The sequence below is a fragment of the Rhinopithecus roxellana genome, chromosome 14 (assembly GCF_007565055.1).
Source record: "Rhinopithecus roxellana isolate Shanxi Qingling chromosome 14, ASM756505v1, whole genome shotgun sequence".
In the NCBI taxonomy this organism is placed as follows: domain Eukaryota; kingdom Metazoa; phylum Chordata; class Mammalia; order Primates; family Cercopithecidae; genus Rhinopithecus; species Rhinopithecus roxellana.
Window position 1 is genome coordinate 81,867,169 of NC_044562.1, and position 22,485 is coordinate 81,889,653.

The window sequence follows — 22,485 nt, forward strand, 5'->3', positions numbered from 1 at the left end:
CAATGTAAAGAAAATAGATTGAATATTATAAAATGGACAGTGTCTGAACAATGTAAAGAAAATAGATTGAATATTATAAAATGGCCAGTGTTCAATCTTTTGTACCTGAAATGGAAATCGCATAATGCTGGACCTAATAGAAAAAAAATGGAGTCTCTGACCACCACAAGTAGTATAAGTATGTAGCTATACAGTGACCCATTGTATATAGAAATGACAGAACACATTGAAATGTACCTTTTATTTTATTTTATAATACATTTATGTGTGTTTGCATTTTTATTTACATAGATTTTTTTATACCAGTCTGCCACTTTACTACCTCATATCACATATTCATTGCTATGGTAGAACCTAGTGAGAAAATTATTAACGTTTAACCTTTATCTCTGTAATTTATACATTATATATTACATTTAAACTGTTATTGATTAAGAAACCATAACACTTAAGCTCTTTCCACTTGGTAAAAAGCGAATGTTTATTTTTCTCTCAAAATTTGAGTGATTATTATACATACAAACAGAAATATAAGTAATTAAAAATATGTATTTTATTTAAAAAATAATTTCAGAAATTTTAATAATTTCACTTTTATATGATTGTATAAAGTACTTAAGTACATTAATTATATTTGTATATATATACTTAGTCCATGATTCATGATAATATTCTTGTAATTCATACAAATGTGTCATTGACTCATAATAATAGTGCTTAGGCCTGATCTGTTTGTTAAATACATTTGATTTATTTGTGTTGGGAAATTAATATTTTGATTATGTGGTAAATACATAAAAATTCCAAATGTGACAAAATCCCAATTCTACACCTCAGAAACAAAAAATCTAACATAGTAATTGTAACATATAATATCTTAAGAAACAGACTTCATTAACCATATCATGAAGATCCACAAGGTGGTGATATTCCCCAGTGCTTTTAAACCAAAATAAGGTGGAAAATAAGCTGAAAATAAGGTGGTTGAATGGTTCGATAAGATTGAAGTTAAAATGACAAAACAGCCTGGGCACGGTGGCTTACACCTGTAATCCTAGCAGTTTGGGAGACCAAGACGAACAGATCGCTTGAGCTCAGGAGTTTGAGACCAGCCCGGGTAACACAGTGAGACCCTGTCTCTACAAAAAATACAAAATAGCCAGGTGTGGTGTGTGCACCTGTAGTCCCAGCTACTTGAGATGCTGAGGTGAGATGAAGTGAGAGGATCACCTGAGCCTGGGAGGTCAAGGCTGCAGTGAGCCGACATTGCTCCACTGCACTCCAGACTGAGTGACAGAGACTGTCTCAGAAAAAAAAAAAAAAAAAAAAAAAAAAAAAAAAGACAGCCACCTTTCCAGTATAAATACTGTTCAGTGATAGGAAAACATTATAGAATATTGTAACATGTAAACTACAGAGGGCCTATTTACTCAAAATACACACACACACACACACACACACACACACACACACCCCTAAGTAAGTATGTAACTAAAATAAACAAACTCTTTTTTATTTTTGAAAAACGAGATAATACCAGTTCTTTTTCCTAATAAGTTTAGACATATAGGGAGGAAAAAAAAGTAACACAATCAGCAAGTTGTCTGCCCCAATTTAGAGAAAAGCAGGAAGAGATTTGCCAGGGAAACTGACTCTTTCAGAAATTAGGCCCTGTACTATTTAATGCTGTACATTCATTAGAATGGCAATGAGACAATGGCTGTGGACAATTCAAGGCCAGGAAAACAGTAGCCAGGCTTAGAGCAAAGTCGGGTTCAGACCTGAAGCCTCATCTCAACCTCTGGAAGTTCTGTAAATTATCGCTGAAGATATATCATTGAGTATATTAGGAAGCCACATGCTTATAAAATTAATGATTTATGTATTTAATAAGTTTAAGATCTTAGGTGCTGTCTACTTTTCAAATATATGTGTCAACTATATCCACTCTTTTTATTCGCTATATGTGGATTTTCTAAAAGACATAGCATTTTTCTTTAGCAGAACCATTAATGGACCTTTCAAAATATTTAAAAGTATTAACAAAAGATCTAGTTTTAGAAATAAAAGTGTTACTGAAATCATAGTTAAAAGCCAAAATATTAATTCAAAGACAGACAACTATGGAATATCAGCAAGAATATGCAGGCAAAAGGATTAGTATCTAGTAATGACTGAAGGAAGGAAAGGTTAGAATGGTAGAAAACGAATCAATGGTGCCTCAGGAAGAAAGTGAAAGAAGGTCAGGAAAGGGAAAGCAAAAGTATAAAATAAAGAGAGGCCGGGCACAGTGGTTCACGCCTGTAATCCCGTCACTTTGGGAGGCCAAGGTGGGTGGATCACCTGAGGTCAGGAGTTCAAGACCAGCCTGACCAACATGGTGAAACCCTATCTCTACTAAAAACAAACAAACAAACACACACGCACACACACACAAAAACAAAAAGAAGCTAAGAGAAAAATAAGTAGTGGAAATAGTAAAACATATTATTATATTAGATATAGCAACTGATTTGCATTTGCCTTAGCAGCTTCAGTGGAGTAATAAGAATACAATTCTGATTTGAATTTTAAAGAGTGGGGTCAGTTGAGGAAATAATGACAGTGATTATAGATTATTGCTGGTATTCAAGTTTAGGTGGTGGATTCATCTCCCAAGCTTCCTACTCTGGAGTGATTCACCAGTGACACCAAATGGTTCAGTGATGATTGAATCTTTGTGAAGTACAGCAACCCATTTAGTTTCCTGAAGCAATCTCTTCCCATGGCTTCATTGACAGTACAATCTATTGGTCTTCTGATTCCTCTGACTACTCTTTCACATATTCTATTTCACTTAAAATATATAATATATATATATTAAGATAACCTCATACATACACATGGGTTCAATTATCTTGAATGATCATTTCTGGCACAATACAGGAAATCAATAAGCATACACACACACACACACACACACACATTGAGTCAGCAAAATAATTATTTTTACTAGTATTTGTACTAATCAGCTCTATTGTCATTTAATGATTTTTTAGTACAAACATTTTAAGAATATCTAGATTTGAATGTATTTTCTTTTTTTTTTTTGGATGGAGTCTGGCTCTGTCGCCCAGGCTGGAGTTCAGTGGTGCTCTCTCTGCTCACTGCAAGCTCCGCCTCCTGGGTTCAAGAGATTCTCCTGCCTCAGCCTTCCAAGTAACTAGGACTATAGGCACCCACCACCACGCCCGGCTAATTTTTTGTATTTTAAGTAGAGAAGGGGTTTCACCATGTTAGCCAGGATGGTCTCGATCTCCTGACCTGGTGATCCACCCGCTTCGGCCTCTCAAAGTGCTGGGATTACAGGCATGAGCCACCATGCCTGGCCCAATTTGATTGTATTTTCTAAATAAAAATTGAATTGCTATTTAGGTTATTCCAGTACGAGTAAGTGGGCTGTTAAATCTTTAGATACAGCCTTTTAAGGTTTTTAAAAAATATGTCATTATATCAATTAGTATTTTTCAAACTGATCAAAAACTAAAACAGTTTCAGATTTCCTATCTAAAGTTTACATTTTTTATATATGCCAGGTGGTTGTGAGAGCTTTGATCAAAACAACCTTACCTACTTTGAATGTGTTTCTTGTCTGCCTGATGATCTGGCTGATTTTTAGTATCATGGGAGTAGACTTATTTGCTGGCAGATTCTATGAATGCATTGACCCAACAAGTGGAGAAAGGTTTCCTTCATCTGAAGTCATGAATAAGAGTCAGTGTGAAAGCCTTCTGTTTAATGAATCCATGCCATGGGAAAATGCAAAAATGAACTTTGATAATGTTGGAAATGGTTTCCTTTCTCTGCTTCAAGTAGTAAGTACACTTTTGACTTTTCCTTATTAATTATATATCATCCATATTGTAGGTTGAATGCAAAGGGCAAAATGTGGGTGATTAATACATTTCGTTATAAAATATTTTAGTGATTATTAGTAGATAAATGTAATGGGACATACAACTATCAGGGGAACCCGCCCCCAGTATTTCAATGTAGGTTCCTTCTATTTTCCATGTCAGCTGGCTGAGAAATAAAGAAAAAGAGTACAAAGAGAGGAATTTTACAGCTGGGCCACCGGGATTGACATCACATATTGGTAGGACCATGGTGCCCACCTGAGCCTTAAAACCAGCATGTTTTTATTAAGGATTTCAAAAGGGGAGGGGGTGTACAAACAGGGAGTAGGTCCCATGCTTCAAGGGGCAAAAAGCGGAACAAAGATCACATGATTCTGAGGAAACAGGACAAGGACAAAATCAGAACTCCTGATGAGGGTCTATATGTTCAGCGATGCACATATTGTCTTGATAAACATCTTAACAGAAAACAGGGTTCAAGAGCAGAGAATCTGTCTGACCAAAAATTTACCAGGATGGAGTTTCCCAATCCTAGTAAGCCTGAGGGTACTGCAGGAGACCAGGGCTTAGCTCAGTCCTTATCTCAACTGCATAGGACAGACATTCCCAGAGTGGCTGTTTATAGACCTACCCGCAGGAATGAATTCCTTTCCCAGAGTATTAATATCAATATTCCTTACTAGGAAAAGAATTTAGTGGTATCTTCCCTACTTACACATCCGTTTATAGGCTGTCTGCAAGAAGAAAAATATGGCTCTTTTTGCCCAACCCAGCAGGCAGTGAGACCTTATGGTTGTCTTCCCTTGTTCCATAAAACTCGCTGTTATTCTGTTCTTTTTCAAGGTGCACTGATTTCATATTGTTCAAACACATATGTTTTACAATCAATTTGTACAGTTAACACAATTATCACAGTGGTCCTGAGGTACCAGTGAGATGTACATCCTCAGCTTACGAAGATAACAGGATTAAGAGATTAAAGTAAGACAGGCGTAAGAAATTATAAAAGTATTAATTTGGGAACTGATAAATGTCCATATTAAAACGAAATCTTCACAATTTATGTTCCTCTACCGTGACTCCAGCCGGTCCCTACATTCGAGGTCCCTGACTTCCTGCAACATACAACACTAGGCTAATTTAAAGAGACAGGCCAGACGCGGTGGCTCATGCCTGTAATCCCAGCACTTTGGGAGGCCGAGGTGGGCAGATCATGAGTCAAGAGATCAAGACATCCTAGCCAACATGGTGAAACCCCATCTCTGCTAAAAATACAAAACTTAGCTGGTGTGGTGGCGCACGCCTGTGGTCCCAGCTACTTGGGAGGCTGAGGCAGGAGAATCGCTTGAACCTGGCAGGTGGAGTTTGCAGTGAGCCAAGATCATGCCACTGCACTCCAACCTGGTGACAAAGTAAGACACTCTGTCAAAAAAAAAAAAAAAAAAAGGAGACAAAAGTTAAATATGGTCCCTGCCCCATTGGATGAAGGAAGTGGAGATGCAAGTAAATTTAACAGAGGAAATACAGATGCTGGCCCACACTATTTTTACCACCACTGATCAGGTTATAGGGTAGTGTATTAGTCAGGGTTTCCCTAGAGGGATAGAACTAATAGGATATATATATCTTATTATATATATATATAATACATATCCTATTATATATTATCCAATATAATATATATTATATATCCCATATATTATTTATCCCATTATATATTATATATTATCCCATATAATAATATATATTCTATATATATTTTGTGTGTGTGTGTGAATATATATATATATATATATATATCCCATTAGTTCTGTCCCTCTAGGGAACCCTGACTAATACATTACCCCATAACTTGATCAGTGGTGGTAAAAATAGTTTGGGCCAGTATCTGTATTTCCTCTGTTAAATTTACTTGCTTCTCCACTTCCTTCATATATATATATATATATATATATATATATATATATATGATATATATGTATATATAGGATATATATGTGAATATATATATGTACACACACACATATATATATAAAAAGGGGAGTTTATTAAGTATTAACTTACATGATCAATGATCACAGGGTCCCACAACAGGCTGTTTGCAAGCTTGAGGAGCAAGGAGAGCCAGTCCAAGTCTCAAAACTGAAGAATTTGGAGTCCAAGTTTGAGGGCAGGAAGCATCCAGCGTGGGAGAAAAATATAGGCTGGGAGTCTAGGCCAGTCTCGTCTTTTCACATTTTCCTGCCTGCTTTATATTTGCTGGCAGCTGATTAGATTGTTTCCACTAGATTAAGGGTGGGTCTGCCTTTCCTAGCCCACTGACTCAAATGTTAATCTCCTTTGGCAACACCCTCACAGACATGCCCAGGATCAATACTTTGCATCCTTCAATCCAATCAAGTTGACAGTCAGTATTAACCATCACAGGTAATAATTATTTGGTCCAATCCAAGTCGCTACTTTTTATCTCTTTAGCATTTTGAGGAACTGCTACTCAGTGACTCAGTATCTAGCAGATGTGAAGAGTTGAACAATTCCTCTTATGTCTCTCACAGAAAAGAAAATGTATAGCAGCTACAAGCCACCATGACACATGGCCGCATGTATTTATTTACCATTTATATATTTGTTTCCCTATTTATCTTTTTCTAGTCATACTATCTTAAAATATTTTGTTACTAACTACAAATAAACTAAGTACTTGAAATAGCTGTTAACAGACAATATAATAATGAAAATGTTGAGAATCCCAATTACACAGTATGTGGAAGTGTGGCAAACCTATGTCAAATGTTTCAGTGCACTAATAACAGATTGAGATTTTACTTTTTATTTGCCAGGAAGCACAAATTTTAAATGCATGTCATTTTTACAGGCAACATTTAATGGATGGATCACTATTATGAATTCAGCAATTGATTCTGTTGCTGTAAGTATAATATCATTTTAAAGTCATTGTTAGGATACAAGCAAAGTCATTTTTGCAATTTGAGCACAGGACACCAGTAATAATGAATAGAAATTAAACGCTTTTCAGATTGGATATTTCATTGGCAGTGAAATTCTTCCAGAGTTATTATATACAATGATTGAGGTCCCATAGGCTCATTTGAAAGGTTACCAGATTTTGCAACAATGGTTAAATGAATGAAATGAACTTTAACATTCATACAAAGCAATGATATCCTTTTGCCAAAGAGCAAAAAGAAAACAGTTTCTTAGGTAGCATTGTTGGGTTTTCTTGTCATAAATTGTTTTATAAAACTTGTTTTAAAAAGCCGGTATCAATAATTTGCTTATTTTAAACTTCTAGGTAAATATACAGCCTCATTTTGAAGTCAACATCTACATGTATTGTTACTTTATCAACTTTATTGTATTTGGAGTATTTCTCCCTCTGAGTATGCTGATTAGTGTTATTATTGATAATTTCAACAAGCATAAAATAAAGATAAGTATAAATATTGTTTGTTTATCCAATGTCTGAGGAAATCAGGCATATGCATAAATATATAAATGCCCTGCTTCAAATAATTGGCTTTGGATTCAGCTTAATGTCATTTTTATTTGACATGTATCTTAAAAAATCATGATTAATGTTCCTGCACTTTGATGAACATTGCCAAAATGTTCATCTTTACATTGACTTTTAAATCCAAAATATGTACTACACAGTCAAGTTTGAAAGTTAAAAATTATAAGTGTCTGTGCAAAAATTACAAGTGTTTTGAAAATAATGATGTACTGAAAAATAAATACTGTAAGTAAAATTTTCTATCTTAACAAATATGTGAAGAGTTCCAGAAAAAAAGCACTCTTTTACTCACTGTTATATTTAAAGCCTTCACAGTCAGCCAGCATGGACATCTTTCTAAGTCAGAGTAGTTCTTTCTGCTAGAAGTAGAGAGAGTCATAAATCCTAATTGGGTGGCCTAAGTAGGAGTGCTTGAACCCGAAAAGACAGAGTTCAGAGACGGAATTGAGTAACTACTGTTTCATGCCATTTCTAAAAAGCGACTTCCTTCAGGGCCTCCACAAATGCAAATGACTAAAAAGACATGTAAGTGAAGTTGTTTTACACAGGCACCTAATCTCTTTTGGGAAGCCTTCCAAAAAAGTCACAGGAAAGAATAGTTTAATTTTGAAATTTTATCTTCAGCCATGTAATCAAACTTTAGCCATGTGTAAAATCTGATACAGTAGACCCTCCTTATCCAAGGGGACTTTGTTCCAAGACCTCCAGTGGATGTCTGAAACTGCAGGGTAGTACCTAACCTGATTGCTATAAATCAAAACATGTTTCTGTTCACGTTAAGATGGCTTTTCCATGACTAAGGCTTATCATGCACTGTGGCCATTTGCAATTTAAAGTGTAACAGCAAATCAAGCATACATTTATTTTTCATTCTTCACAATTTCATGGACAGAAGATTCATTCATACCATAGATTTGGCAGCCTCAGCATATATATATATTTTTTTCTTTCCTTAAGTCAAGCACTTTCACCTTTTCTCTTAAAGGAAGCACTTTGCAGCTTCCTTTTGGCATATTCGAATGCCAGCATCACTTCTCTTCCATTTTGGGGGTTATTATTAATTAAAATAAGGATTATTTGAACATAATCGCTGCGATAACAGAGATAGCTGCAAAGTGACTAATGTGTGGGTGGCATAGACTGAGTGGATATGCTGGACAAAGGGATGATTCACATTCCAATTTCCACAGAGCAGGATGGCACAAGATTTCATCACACAACTCAGACCCACATGAAATTTAAAATGTATTAACTATTTATTTTTAGGATTTTTCATGCAATAATTTCCAACTGTGGTTGACCATGGCTAACTGACGCTGTGGAAAGTGAGACTTCAGATAAGGGGGGACTACTGTGTATCACTCTTGAGTCTCCACCAATGAAATAGGAGTAGACAGCTGAGTGATCAAATGTGATTTTGATTGGATGCTTCAGCTTTCTACGAATATCAACCCTGTAGGATAACATACTAAGATTTGCTTCTAGGCTTCCAATTGGAGTTTGCCATCAATTTAATCGAGCAGGTCCTGATTTAGAGCAGTAACAATTCCTAATTCCTAGGACATGACATTATTCACTTCACATATATTACATAAGGTACTGAAATTAGCACTATAAACACAAAAATTAATAAGTCCTCAAACATGCTATGAAGAAGCAAGCACAAGGTACTTTTGGAATAATAGTAAAAAAAAATCTTCTGATAGTATTTGAAAAATAAAGCAATATACAGTCATATAAAAATGATCACATATGATCATTTCTGTTTATTTCTGCTTATTAAAAGATACAAACCAACTTTTCCTTTAGCTGTTGAACTCAACCTTTCTTAGTAAATATTTCCAGATATCCCCTGCTGTTTCTCCTTTGCCCTCTTCTACAACCCTATGTGAAAATAGAGTTGACGCTTCCCTAACAGAGTGCACTTAGAGATTACTGAATTTCTGTCACTATCGGCATGTATTCTGTATGTGCTTTTTATGGATTTTTGGGCAGAAAGTCAGACATGTTCAAACATGATTTCATTCACTGCAGTTAAGCCTTTTTTTAGAAGAGTAAATCAATAATTGCCAAGTCTTTAAAATGCATACTAATATAAGGAAAAATTTGGATTAAGTGTGATTTTAATATATTTTTCTTTCCTTTCTTTACCTGGGAGGCTCAAATATCTTTATCACGGTTAAACAGAGAAAACAGTACTGCAGGCTGAAGCAGTTAATGTATGAGGACTCTCAAAGACCAGTACCTCGCCCACGAGTAAGAAAATGTCTAGATTTTTTGAAACTTCAATGGAGGTGTTTTTTATATATTATTTTAAAAGCCTTAACAAATGCTTTTGACAAAATTTTTGTGTCCCTTAGCAAAGCTTTTCATGGTCATTTTGTTTGTTTGTTTGTTTTTACTATATGTTATAGTTTGGCAAAAATTTGGGTTCACACTCTCATTTATTTCGGGAAGAAAGTTGTAGAGTATAAAGACCATATATATGTGTATGTATCCTATTAATGGGACTATTACACCTGTTTTTTTACCCACAGAACAAACTCCAAGGATTCATTTTTGACTTGGTAACAAGCCAAGTTTTTAATGTCATTGTTATGGTTCTTATATGTTTCCAAGCAATAGCCATGATGATAGACACTGAAGGTCAGAGTCTAGAAATGTACATTGCTCTCTACTGGATTAACTCAATTTTTGTTATGCTGTATACTATGGAATGTATACTGAAGCTCATCGCTCTCCGTTGTTTTTATTTCACCATTGTGTGGAACATTTTTGATTTTATGGTGGTTATTTTCTCCATCACAGGTGAGATTTTCTTTTGTCAAATTTTTATTCATAATAATATTAATTCAAGCAAGCTCTTACACTAAATATCTCATGAAATATAGTCTCCTAATAAGCAAAACAGATAGGGATCTTTTTTTATTTTCAACAGGAATGCTTCACATTTGTATTCATACATGTACCACCCATGCCTGATAGAGATAAGATGTTCAAAAATATTTCTTGGACTAATAACATAGACTTTGCATCACAAGCCACCAGGTGAATGTTTAGTCACCCCTTCATTCTGTAATATACATTAATTTTCTAGATGACACTAGAAAGATCTTTATGCCTTAGAATGATGTAACCTTTCAAGTCTGTTATTATTTCCTTCCCTCTAATCTCTAAAACTATTTATAACTTATACAATACTAGAGTTTCAGGCTTTAATAAATTTGTTGCTTGTTTTCTTTTACTTTGGCGATCTCTCTCTTATTTAATAAATATACTTGATAATTCTCTTTGTGAATAAAAGCTGTATTATATACAAAAAATTCAGTAGTAAACAAGATAGGTGTAATTTCTGTGTACACATAGCTTACAGTCTATTAAAGGATATAGATAATTAAACAGTACACTTTAATATGTGCTATTAAGGTTATGGTAGGGAAGGCACAGGGTGCTGCAGCAGCATAGCAGAAGGAGGTCACCTAATCAGTGAGTAGAGGTCAGAAAAAACTTTATGGAAGACGTGAAATCTAATTAGAGACTTTTCAGATAATGAGATAGCCAAGCAAAGAATTTAGTGTCAAAGAGTTTCGGGCAGAGAGATGTTTGTCTGCTTCCCCATAACACACATATTACGATGTAAGTTCCATGAGAGTAGGAACAATATTTAAGTTTACTGCATCAAGCACTATTCTATGTATTTTGTAGTAGAAAATGTAGATAAACTGTTTGCTCAGATGTGCTTCCAAATATTCACTCATTCAGTTGATAGTGGAAACAATGCACCTAACTACTGAAAAAAACCGTAAGTTTCAGAAAAGAAAAAACTATCAGAAAAACTGATAGAAAAGTACGTGAAGACAGGAGGGAGCTGATAGGAAGAAGGCTGAGGAAGGATGGAATTAGAGTCCTGTAAGACTGAAGGGGACTTCATCAGAGAACTGGAAGGAAAAGCAATTGCAGTCAGAGAGAAAGCAGTTTGAATTTGAAGTTTCAGAAGGCAAGGTATCCTGGGTCCAGAATGTGATTATAAATGTGGATTTGTAAAATGATGGAGAAGAATATAATAACTTGAGAAGACCAAAGACAGAAAGTAGCTTTTAAATGGATTGTTGATGGTAGATGCTAAGGTGAAATGAGAGAGATTGAGTCAATTATTGAAGTATTCAATGAATATGAATGAAGAATGAGTAGACTATAGAGCCAAGGAATGGTAGGAAATGATATACCTGAAAGGCATGATCCACAGTGTCAAAAATCTCTTTCTTTATAAAGATAATAGGAAGGAAAAGTGACCAGAAATCACATTGAAAAGAAAGAAAGATACATGTTTTTTCTTTCTAATCTGAGGAAGGTGGAGTGGGGAAGAATGAGCTCCCTGTATTTGAGAGGGTTGCAAGGGAAATAGAGGCTTCAAGATAGAGCCAGATTTAGCCATCATCCTCTGTAAACTAAAACAGGAACAGAAATCCAAACACTACATATTCTTACTTATAAGTGGGAGTTGAACAATGGGAACACATGGACACTGAGAGGGGAACAACACACACCAGGGCCTGTTGGAGGGTGGGGTGTGAAGGGAAGGAATTTAGAGGACTGGTCCATAGGTGCAGCAAACCACCATGGCACATGTATCCCTATGTAACAAACCTACATGTTCTGCACATGTATCCTGGCGTTTCTTTTTAGAAGAAATAAAGGAAAACAAAAATTAAAAAAAGAACCTTCCCCGCCCCCCAAAAAAAGAGATTGGGTTAAAAAATTAGTGATGAGAATGCAGAGGAATTTATTCACAATTTAGTGATACTTCCATCATAATGAAAGAATTTGGAAGGTTGAAGGGAAATGAGAATTTGGGTCAGAGTAGAAGATTCACTAACGCACTATAGAGATAGGGTATTGATAGAATAGAACATCAGCGAGAAATGTTATCTTAGGCAGAGACCAAGTTTAACAGAAATGTGAGACGTGATTCCTCCGGATTCAACAAACCTACCATATCATTTAGAAGTCTCTTGGGATTCTTCCTTCCACTACCTTCTCAACTCGAAATAAACAACATTCTCTCTAATACTTCCAGAGAACATGTCTTTAATGTAATTATAATTTTAACTTGTTTGATAGTTCTTATGTTAATCACTGCCATACTTCCCTCATCTAACTACCACAGCTACAAAAAAGTTCTAAAAAAAAAGACTTATTTATTAACTCATATTTAAAGTTCCTGGAGCCCCAGTACTATTTATGAAATAAAGAAATTAAATTACAATCTATGAATCATGGAATGCCAGACATTTCTGTAATTGTATTTACCAATTAGGTCTTTCTGTCTTATAATTATTTTAAATGTCTATCACTAGTTTCTAAATTATAAGGTTCCCGAAGACAGAAATCATGTCATTCATCTTTGCATATTGATGTGATATATTTATTGGGCATTCAATAAAGGTTACATGGAACTAAATTTCTTGATCCAATAGCAATAAAAAATTATGACTATTGTCCTACATTACAGAATCAGGTCATCTGTAATTCCACAACTACTTGATCTATACTACTCTTAGATTATGTTACAGAAAAATAATCTTCCAAATTTAGCTAGATACCCTAAGCATTGATACAGTTGGTGTTTGGCTGACCCAAACTTTCAACATACTAACTGTTAAATGAGAATGATTAGTAAAATAGAAGGGATCAATAAAGGATTAATAAAATATAGGGAAAAACGATTAAGTGTAAAATAATTTATAGTCCTCAAAATACAATTGTGTTTGAATAATTGTATAGCCTGCTTTATCTTTTCCCACCCCCAGGACTATGTCTGCCTGTGACAGTAGGATCCTACCTTGTGTCTCCTTCATTTGTGCAACTGATACTTCTCTCACGGATCATTCACATGCTGCGTCTTGGAAAAGGACCAAAGGTGTTTCATAATCTGATGCTTCCTTTGATGTTGTCCCTCCCAGCATTATTGAACATCATTCTTCTCATCTTCCTGGTCATGTTCATCTATGCCATATTTGGAATGTACAATTTTGCCTATGTTAAAAAAGAAGCTGGAATTAATGATGTGTCTAATTTTGAAACCTTTGGCAGCAGTATGCTCTGTCTTTTTCAAGTTGCAATATTTGCTGGTTGGGATGGGATGCTTGATGCAATTTTCAGCAGTAAATGGTCTGACTGTGATCCTGATAAAATTAACCCTGGGACTCAAGTCAGAGGAGATTGTGGGAACCCCTCTGTTGGGATTTTTTATTTTGTCAGTTATATCCTCATATCATGGCTGATCATTGTAAATATGTATATTGTTGTTGTCATGGAGTTTTTAAATATTGCTTCTAAGAAGAAAAACAAGACCTTGAGTGAAGATGATTTTAGGAAATTCTTTCAGGTATGGAAAAGGTTTGATCCTGATAGGACCCAGTACATAGACTCTACCAAGCTTTCAGATTTTGCAGCTGCTCTTGATCCTCCTCTTTTCATGGCAAAACCAAACAAGGGCCAGCTCATTGCTTTGGACCTCCCCATGGCTGTTGGGGATAGAATTCATTGCCTCGATATCCTACTTGCTTTTACAAAGAGAGTTATGGGTCAAGATGTGAGGATGGAGAAACTTCTTTCAGAAATAGAATCAGGGTTTTTGTTAGCCAACCCTTTTAAGATCACATGTGAGCCAATTACGACTACTTTGAAACGAAAACAAGAGGCAGTTTCAGCAACCATCATTCAACGTGCTTATAAAAATTACCGCTTGAGGCGAAATGACAAAAATACATCACACATTCATATAATAGATGATGACAGAGATGTTCACGCTACTAAAGAAGGTGCCTATTTTGACAAAGCTAAGGAAAAGTCACCTATTCAAAGCCAGATCTAATCCCACTTACCACCTCTTTGCATATTTCTTCACATATCTGAAAAATGTTGAAAGCCTAAGCCAGGAATAAAAGATCAGAAAAAGTAGAGATAATAATCAATTCTTTATAACCCATGGTAATTAAGCTTATATTCACAAGACTTCATGCCAATTCACTTTTTAGCATTATATCTAACAAATCCAGAGAACCCTTAATATTGCTGCAGTGAGTTTAAAGCGGGTTAAAGTGGCCATTTGACAATCTCATGTTTGTTTTCTCTATATGGCTTATATGATGTGTGCCTTCTAGGGAATAAAGGGAAGTGGTGATAGAGATCAGCAGCAGCAGCAGGGGCTTTCTTTTATATTTTATGTATAATTTAATGGGCTTCAAGTCACCACTATTAAGACTTACAAGTAAGCAAATACTTTCCTGATGTGGGATGGTGAAATGCTACTGGCTATTAAATCATAAACTTGCCTAGACAAATGCCAATTGGAAGAAAGGAGAGAGCAGTTTTTTAGAAAGTGCCTTTGAGATCAGCCTTAGAGATTCTTGGGCTGATTAAAGTTGCATTTGAAAAAGATTGGTTGAAGCTCTATGTTTATTTTTGTATATTCTTGTTTCCTTTTCATTTTGGAACTGGGAATGAATAGGATTTCACTGTGCTCGAGCTCCTGGTTTCTCATCTCTGGCTAGTTCCACCTAAGCTCTGGCTCTCGAACAGGACAGATTCATAAAACAAGAAGCATAAAGGAGAGTTATGGCCTATTGAGGACCGCGCTGGGGGTGGTGAAGAATGAACAGACACAAGAGACAAAGACAAACAGAGAACATGGCGGCCACGCGCAGAGCCTCCGCCTCACTTTATTTATACTCCATAAACCTCACGTCAGCAGAAATAACACAATGCAAAACAAACTTTCTCTACCCAGATGTAACCTTCTGCTTAGTTCCTTGTCTCTAGGCTCTTCCTTATTTGTCTGCCTTCTTGGCGCCTACTGGAGTTCATTAAGAGTTCAACTGGAGATACTGTCCTTGAACCCTATCTATTCTTAGCATATTGTTTTCAATGGCCCCTGCAATGGCCTACATTTTTTTGCATTTTCTTCTCATTTACACCTATTTTTTAAAAAAGCGTACGTTTACTAAAATGATGTAATAGATAATATGTTAATAGACCCAAGCTTTACCTTATTATGAAATTGATGTATTTTTACCAGTTATTTCTAATGTAACATTGAATATATAAGATCTGACAAATGTATGTTTAAATATGAATTAGAAGAGTTGAGAGCTACCATTATGTACGGGGATTCTCAGAGTGTCTTGACCCTTAACTGGGAAGTTGTGGCAACTTTAAGGTACTTTTTACTGTACGTTATAATTCTTTATAACTTAGAGAAAGATAATGGTCACTCAAACTATGAGAACTATGAATTAGGAGATAAAAGTTTAAATTTGTTGTTGTTTTATAACAGTAGTATGTACAAGTGAATTTTCCCTTATATATTTACATTTTCAAGGTTTTTAATCTTATCATGTACATCAATACTCTATACAATGTTTTATATTCAAAGAACTGTAAAATCCTAAACATTAGTTTTCACTATTGAAATCATTATTATTATTTTTTTTTTTTGAGACAGAGTCTCGCTGTGTCTCCCAGACTGGAGTGCAGTGGCGCGATCTCGACTCACTGCAAGTTCCAGCTCCCAGGTTCACACCATTCTCCTGCCTCAGCCTCCCGAGTAGCTGGGACTACAGGCGCCTGCCACCACGCCCAGCTAATTTTTTGTATTTTTAGTAGAGACGGGGTTTCACCATGTTAGCCAGGATGGTCTCGATCTCCTGACCTTGTGATCCACCCCCCTCGGCCTCCCAAAGTGCTGGAATTACACGCGTGAGCCACCACGCCCGGCCTGAAATTATTTTTTAAATATAGACATAAGTAGTTGTCCTTTGACTTATTCATATAAATATAGTCGTTTGCTTAAATGTAGTTTGAGATTCTGCAAGTTATTCCGACTGTATGAAGATTGATTTCAATGAGCCTGCTAAGTCCTAAAAGATTCAGAAAGAAAATTTATATATTATTGATTTAAATGTCATCCTTTAAATATGTTGTGTAACATTCAATATAATTTATATATCAGTAATTGTATTTTATTCTGAATGCATGATCTCAAGCCTTAACTATTATAATCTTTTTTTGCCCCTCAGAAATTGAATAACCTAACCAAGATGCCTTTAGGGGATGCCCTAAATGAATGTAATTTCAGAATGTTTTTTTCCTTTCTAAGTGTTCCTTCCCTTTATCCCCCTGCTCTCCGTTATGTTATGGGGACCAGTGAGGAACCAGTGTTGACTTGGTGAAAATGTGACAGCTGGTGCTTTAAGCTTCTCTGTTTTCTATTTCTTGGGAATCCTTTACTGTAGAAACTGCTTCAGATACTTAAACTGAATCATAACTTGCTTCTGTAGACTGCATAAAGACAACAAACTGATTTTAGTTTGAAAACTATGTCTTTTACTTGTAAACCTTGTTTGCCAGTTAGCTTCCAAAAGCTGTGTAAAGAGTTATTTTTAACAAAGTCTTAACAATATGTTACTTTTTAGATACTATAGAAAATAATAAATATAACTTGTAAACCACATTAAGCTGTGTTTGTTTTTAATTTGATAAATCATGTTGGCAACTTTGTGTAGTTTACTTTTTAAAAATAAGCTTTACATTGAAGTTTGTTAATTCAGGCTTAAAACTGGAAACAGTTGTGCTCTCTTTAGATCACATAATTTTGTAAAACAAATTTTAGTAAGCTTACCAGAGGCCCCTACACATTAACAAGATATAAAAAGATCACTCTTCTCATCAAAATTATAATGATAATTTTATTAGATATATTTTCGTATTATCAGAATTTGCTTTCTGGAAGAAAATACTGAAATTAAATTTATTGATACACTACTATTTATCAATTTCTGCATCTTCAAAAATGTTATTGTGCTTCATTAATAAATATAATACACTTGAAATTGTTTTAAAGATAATGGTAATAGCTACCATTTATTGAGCACAGTCCTATGCCCAGCCTTATCCTATGTATTTATCATGCATGAAGAAGTGATCACTCTTAGTTCATGAGTGAAAAAAGTTAGGTTTAGAAAGGTGATGAAGTTTTTATTTGGCAGAGACCTTATAAGTAAAAAGGCCAGGACTCTAAACCAGGTCCAGTTACAGAACCTAGTGTGTTTTCTCTCACACTCACTCTTGCTCTCTCTCTCTCTCCCTCTCCCTCTGTCCCACTTTCCCCATTTGGTGGAGGGAATTTTAAAAGTAGAGACATTCCCTGGAAAAAGGGAAGTCACAAGAGATAAAATCATAGAAGTTGAAAAATTCAACATTTTGTGAATGCCGAATACTAAAGGTAAACCCAGATCCTATTCAGATAAAGATATATCTGAGACTGAAGAGCTTACCGACTACTGGGGAGAAACATAACTATGCAGCTGGTTATAATATGTGATAATTTTTATACTATGATTGTACATTGTAATACACATATGGGCAGGAATAATGGGTTCTGTGTTGGATATCAGAGGTGAAGTGAGTAAAGTGGGCCGCTGCAGAAAAAGGAGGACTTTGTCAATTAAAGAAGCGATTTTATTAAACACAGAGGCACTTGTAAGGAGACGAGTCCACCACAGAGATGAGACCTGGGCATCCAGCTTATAGTTCTTCATCCTGGAGGATAAAGAGATATGAGCCAAGGAGACGATGAAATCCCTATTGCAGAGGTTAGCTAGGAAATCTGAGCAGAATTACTCTGGACACCTCAAATCCCTTCTCAGACATGTTTTATTTTTCTCTTTGGTTTTTGAATTTTCTCTTCTGTTATCTGTTCCTCTCCATAAATTGTTGGTCTGCATTCTTAGCTATAATGGTCAATAAAGAACTCCAGTGAATGACTGAGTCTTCACAAGTGGAAATTTTCATCTTTATGTTTGGTAAACTAAAACTTTCAGGGTTAGACACTTAATCATCTCCTCATCTGTACAGAAACTTCTGTCTTCAATTACTTATAATCACACACTGGCTCAAAGAATTCTATCCCAACTCCAGCCCCAGGTTCTACTCACTATCCAGGTGGCATAACCCTATACTCCTGGATTCTAGTCTAGGCTCTTTGAAAGTCTGCACCTTCAAATGATCCATAAGTTCGCAGTCCACATTTATACACAATTTTATCACAATTTTTTCCTTATTTTCTCCCTCCATTTTGTCCTTTTATGAAAATCTGTTGAGCACCTCCTAGGTATTAGGCACAACAATTTAGAGATAAATAGGATTGCTCTTATCCTTAAAAAGTCATTTCTTAGTGTGACAAAACACCATGTTGGAACTATTTGTTAACTCCCTTCCAATAAAGGAGGTTCTCACCAAGAGCTAGTGGAAAGTTTTACTGAACTGAGCAGAAAAGCTGGATCTTGAGCTAAGTGTTCAAGTAAATGGGATTTTGTTGGAGGTGATGATGAAAATGAGGAATGACATCCTAAGCTGAAGTAACAGCAAATATAGAAGTGTGAAAAATAGAGTCCATAAACCCCAAGTCTCTCTACTTGTATGTTAATGCAAAAAGCATTCAAAAAATGGCATGAGATGGTAGAGTTGGAATCTAGGATGTGTTCATGTGAGGGAAAGAAAAATGACAACTCAAGAGTGTTAAGGTTGAGATGACTTCAAAGAAACACTTAGACTGGGTGCAGTAGCTCATTTCTGGAATCCCAGCACTTTGGGTGGCCAAAGTGGGAGGCTTGCTTGAGCCCAGGAGTTCAAGACCAGCCTGGACAACATAGTGAGACGCTGTCTCTAAATTTAAAAAAAAAGAGAACACTTAAAGTGGGCTTTCTCAATTACCAAGCAATGCCTATCTTATACATTAAATTGCTCGTATTGTCTATCAATCATTATTTTTAAACATATTTATTGAGACATGATTAACATATCCTTGTAAAGTATATAATTAGATGGTTTTAGTATATTAACAGAGCTGTACAAGCATCACAGCAATTCAAGTTTGTAACAGTTTTATCTCTGTTGAGAGTCACTCCATATTCCACCACCACCTAACCCTAGAAAACCATGAATTTACTTTCTGTCTCTATAGATTTATCTGTTCTAGACAGTTCATATTAATGGAATAATATAATATGTGATCTTTTTTCTTTTTTGTTTAACTTTTATTTTAAGTTCAGAGGTACAAGTGCAGGTTTGTTACATAGGTAAACTTGTGTCATGGGGGTTTGCTGTAGAAATTAGTTCATCACCCAGATATTAAGCCTAGTACACATTAGTTATTTTTCCTGATTCTCTCCCTCCTACCGCCTTTCACCCTCCAATAGACCCCAGGGTGTGTTGTTCCCCTCTATGTGTTCATCTGTTCTCATCATTTAGCTCCTACTTATAAGTGAGAACACGCAGTATTTAGTTTTCTACTCCTGTGTTTGCTAAGGGTAATGGCCTCCATCTCCAATCATGTCCCAGCAAAGGACATGATCTCATTCTTTTTTATGGCTGCATAGCATTACATGGTATATATGTGCCACATTTTCTTCTTATACACTGTTGGTGGGAATGTAAATATGTGATTTTTTTTGACTGGCTTCTTTCATTTAGCACAATATTTCTTTTTTTTTTTTTTTTTTTTTTTTTTTTTTGCTCTTCAAAGAGTTTTTATTTCATACCAGGGTTTCTTCTACATTCAAGGGAATTATAGTACTTAAATTCTCCATTAGAATGCTATTGATTATGACCAAACCAATTCCATTCTGGTATTTCCTTTTAAGCTTTTTTGCTATGCAGACAAATTGTGCAATTAAAGAACATAATGTTTAGGAGTTTGTGTAATTTAAACATAGATAAGGTATTTTCACCAAAATTAAGCAAGTTTTATTAAATTAGGAAGATATTTTTATTTTTTTTTTATTTATTTTTATTTTTTTTTTTATTTTTTATTTTTTATTTTATTTTTCTTTTTTTTTTTTTAATTATACTTTAAGTTCTAGGGTACATGTCATTTAGCACAATATTTCAAATGTTGTAGCAGATATCAGTACTTCATTCCTCTTTATTGCTGATTAATATTTAACTATGTGGATATATTATATTTTATTTATCCATTCATCATTTGGATTGTTTCCACATTTTGAGTATTATGAATAATGCTGCTATGAACATTAGTGTACAATTTTGGGTAGATCCATTATTTCAATTCTCTTCACTATATACTTAGAGGTAAAATTGGTACCACTATGTTTAATTTACTGACAAACTGCTCTACTGGTTTTCAGAATTGTTGCAACCATTTTATATTCCCACCAGCAATGCATGTAGGTGTCATTTTTTCACATTCTTGCTAACATTTGCTATATGTATTTTTGTTTACAGCAATCCTGAGTATGAAGTAGATTCTCACTGTAGTCTTGATTTGCACTTTGCTAATGGCTAATTATATTGAGAACATTGTCATGAGTTTACTGGATATCTGTATGTCTTCTTTGGAGGGATGCCTATTCAAATCCATTGCCCATTTTTAGTTGGATTATCTATCTTTTATTTGGGGTTCTTCCTATATTTTAGATAGCAGTTCTTTATTAGACATATGATTTGCAAATATTTTTCTCACGTTATGTGAGTCGTCTTTTTACTTTCTTGATTATGTCCTTTGATACACAAAAGTTTTAATTTCGTTGAAGTCCAATTTATCAAGCTTTTACTTGTACTTTTAGGATATTTGAGAAACTATTGCCTAATCCAAGCTTACAACGATTTACTCCCACGTTTTCTTCTAAGAGTGTTGTGTTTTTAGCTCTTATATTTAAGTTTATGCTTCTGAGTTAATTTTTGTGTATGTATGGTTTGAGAAAAGAGTCTAAGATTATGCTTTTGCATATTGCTATCCAGCTGTCCCAGCACCATTTGTTGAATATTGTTCTTTCCCCATTCAATTGTCTTGACACTCTTGTTGAAATCAATTGACCAAAAATGTAACAGTTTATTTCTGGATTCTCTATTCCTTTGACCTATATATCTATTCTTTTTCCATCACCAAACTGTTTAGATTGCAGTAGCTGTGTAGTAAGCTTGGAAATAAGAAGATATGACTCCTTCAACTTTGTTCTAATTTTTTTTTTTCAAGATAGTTAGGTTATTCTAGGGCTGTTTCTACATAAATTTTATGATAAGCTTGTTAACTGCTACAAAAAAGCCAAGCTGGGATTTTGATAGAGTTGCCATCAAAACCCTATCAAATGGTTTTGAGAATCGTTTGAGTATTTTTGCCTTGTTTTTCCTTATTCATTAATATGGTATATATTTTACTTTTATTTACAGGTTTATCAATTGTATCAACTTTTTAAAAAACAGACTTTTGTTTCATTGATTTTTCCTGTTGTTTTCCATTTTTCTATTTTATAGGATTATCCTATTTGTTATTTCATTCTTTCTGCTTGCTTTATATTTATTTTGTTCTTTATAATTTCTTGAGTTAGGGAATTAAGGGTTTTTTGAGACATTTATTCATAGCCAATATGCCCTTTAAGATTAAAAGTTTTCTCCTTGACACTATTTAGTGGCATTTTACATATTTTGATATGTTATAATTTTTTTTATTCAGTTCTGTGTATCTTAAAAATTTCCTTTAAGGCTTCATCTTAGGCCCTATGTATTCCTTAATTTCCAATAAGGCTTTCTCTTAGGCCCATGGATTTAGAAATGTGCTGTTTAATTTCTACAGATTTGGAGATATTCCTTTGTTTTATGTAATTAATTTATAATTTTAATCCTTTGTGGTCAGAGAATACACTATATATGACTTTAATTATTTTGAATTTATTGAGTTTGTTTTATGACCCTGGATATGGTCTATCTTAGTAATTGCTTCATGGTCTATCTTAGTAATTGCTTCATGGACACTTGGAGAAAATGTGTATTCTGCAATTGTTGGATGAAGTGTTGCATATATGTTTGTTAGATCCTGTTCGCTGATTGTGTTGTTCAGATAATCGGGATATAGAATCTTTGTTGATTTTCTGTCTGGTGTTTTTATCAGTTCCTGAAAAGGAGCTGTTGAAATCCCCAGCTACAATTATGAATTTTTCTGTTTCTCCTTTCAGCACTCTCAGATTTTCTTACATG

General features: G+C 34.8%; 1 protein-coding gene across 3 annotated transcripts in view; it reads left to right on the forward strand.

Moving 5' to 3' along the window:
- SCN7A (sodium voltage-gated channel alpha subunit 7) overlaps positions 1 to 15,187 on the forward strand; it is a 93,438-nt gene extending 78,251 nt beyond the window's left edge. For all 3 annotated transcript variants that reach the window (XM_030917139.1, XM_010365297.2, XM_030917140.1), the window contains 6 exons: positions 3,576 to 3,854; positions 6,772 to 6,825; positions 7,210 to 7,347; positions 9,583 to 9,687; positions 9,969 to 10,239; positions 13,242 to 15,187. In XM_030917139.1, coding sequence (XP_030772999.1) covers positions 3,576 to 3,854; positions 6,772 to 6,825; positions 7,210 to 7,347; positions 9,583 to 9,687; positions 9,969 to 10,239; positions 13,242 to 14,308 — 1,914 coding nt within the window. In that variant the 3' untranslated portion in view covers positions 14,309 to 15,187. The remainder of the gene's footprint in view (positions 1 to 3,575; positions 3,855 to 6,771; positions 6,826 to 7,209; positions 7,348 to 9,582; positions 9,688 to 9,968; positions 10,240 to 13,241) is intronic.
- The last annotated feature ends 7,298 nt before the right edge of the window (positions 15,188 to 22,485 follow it).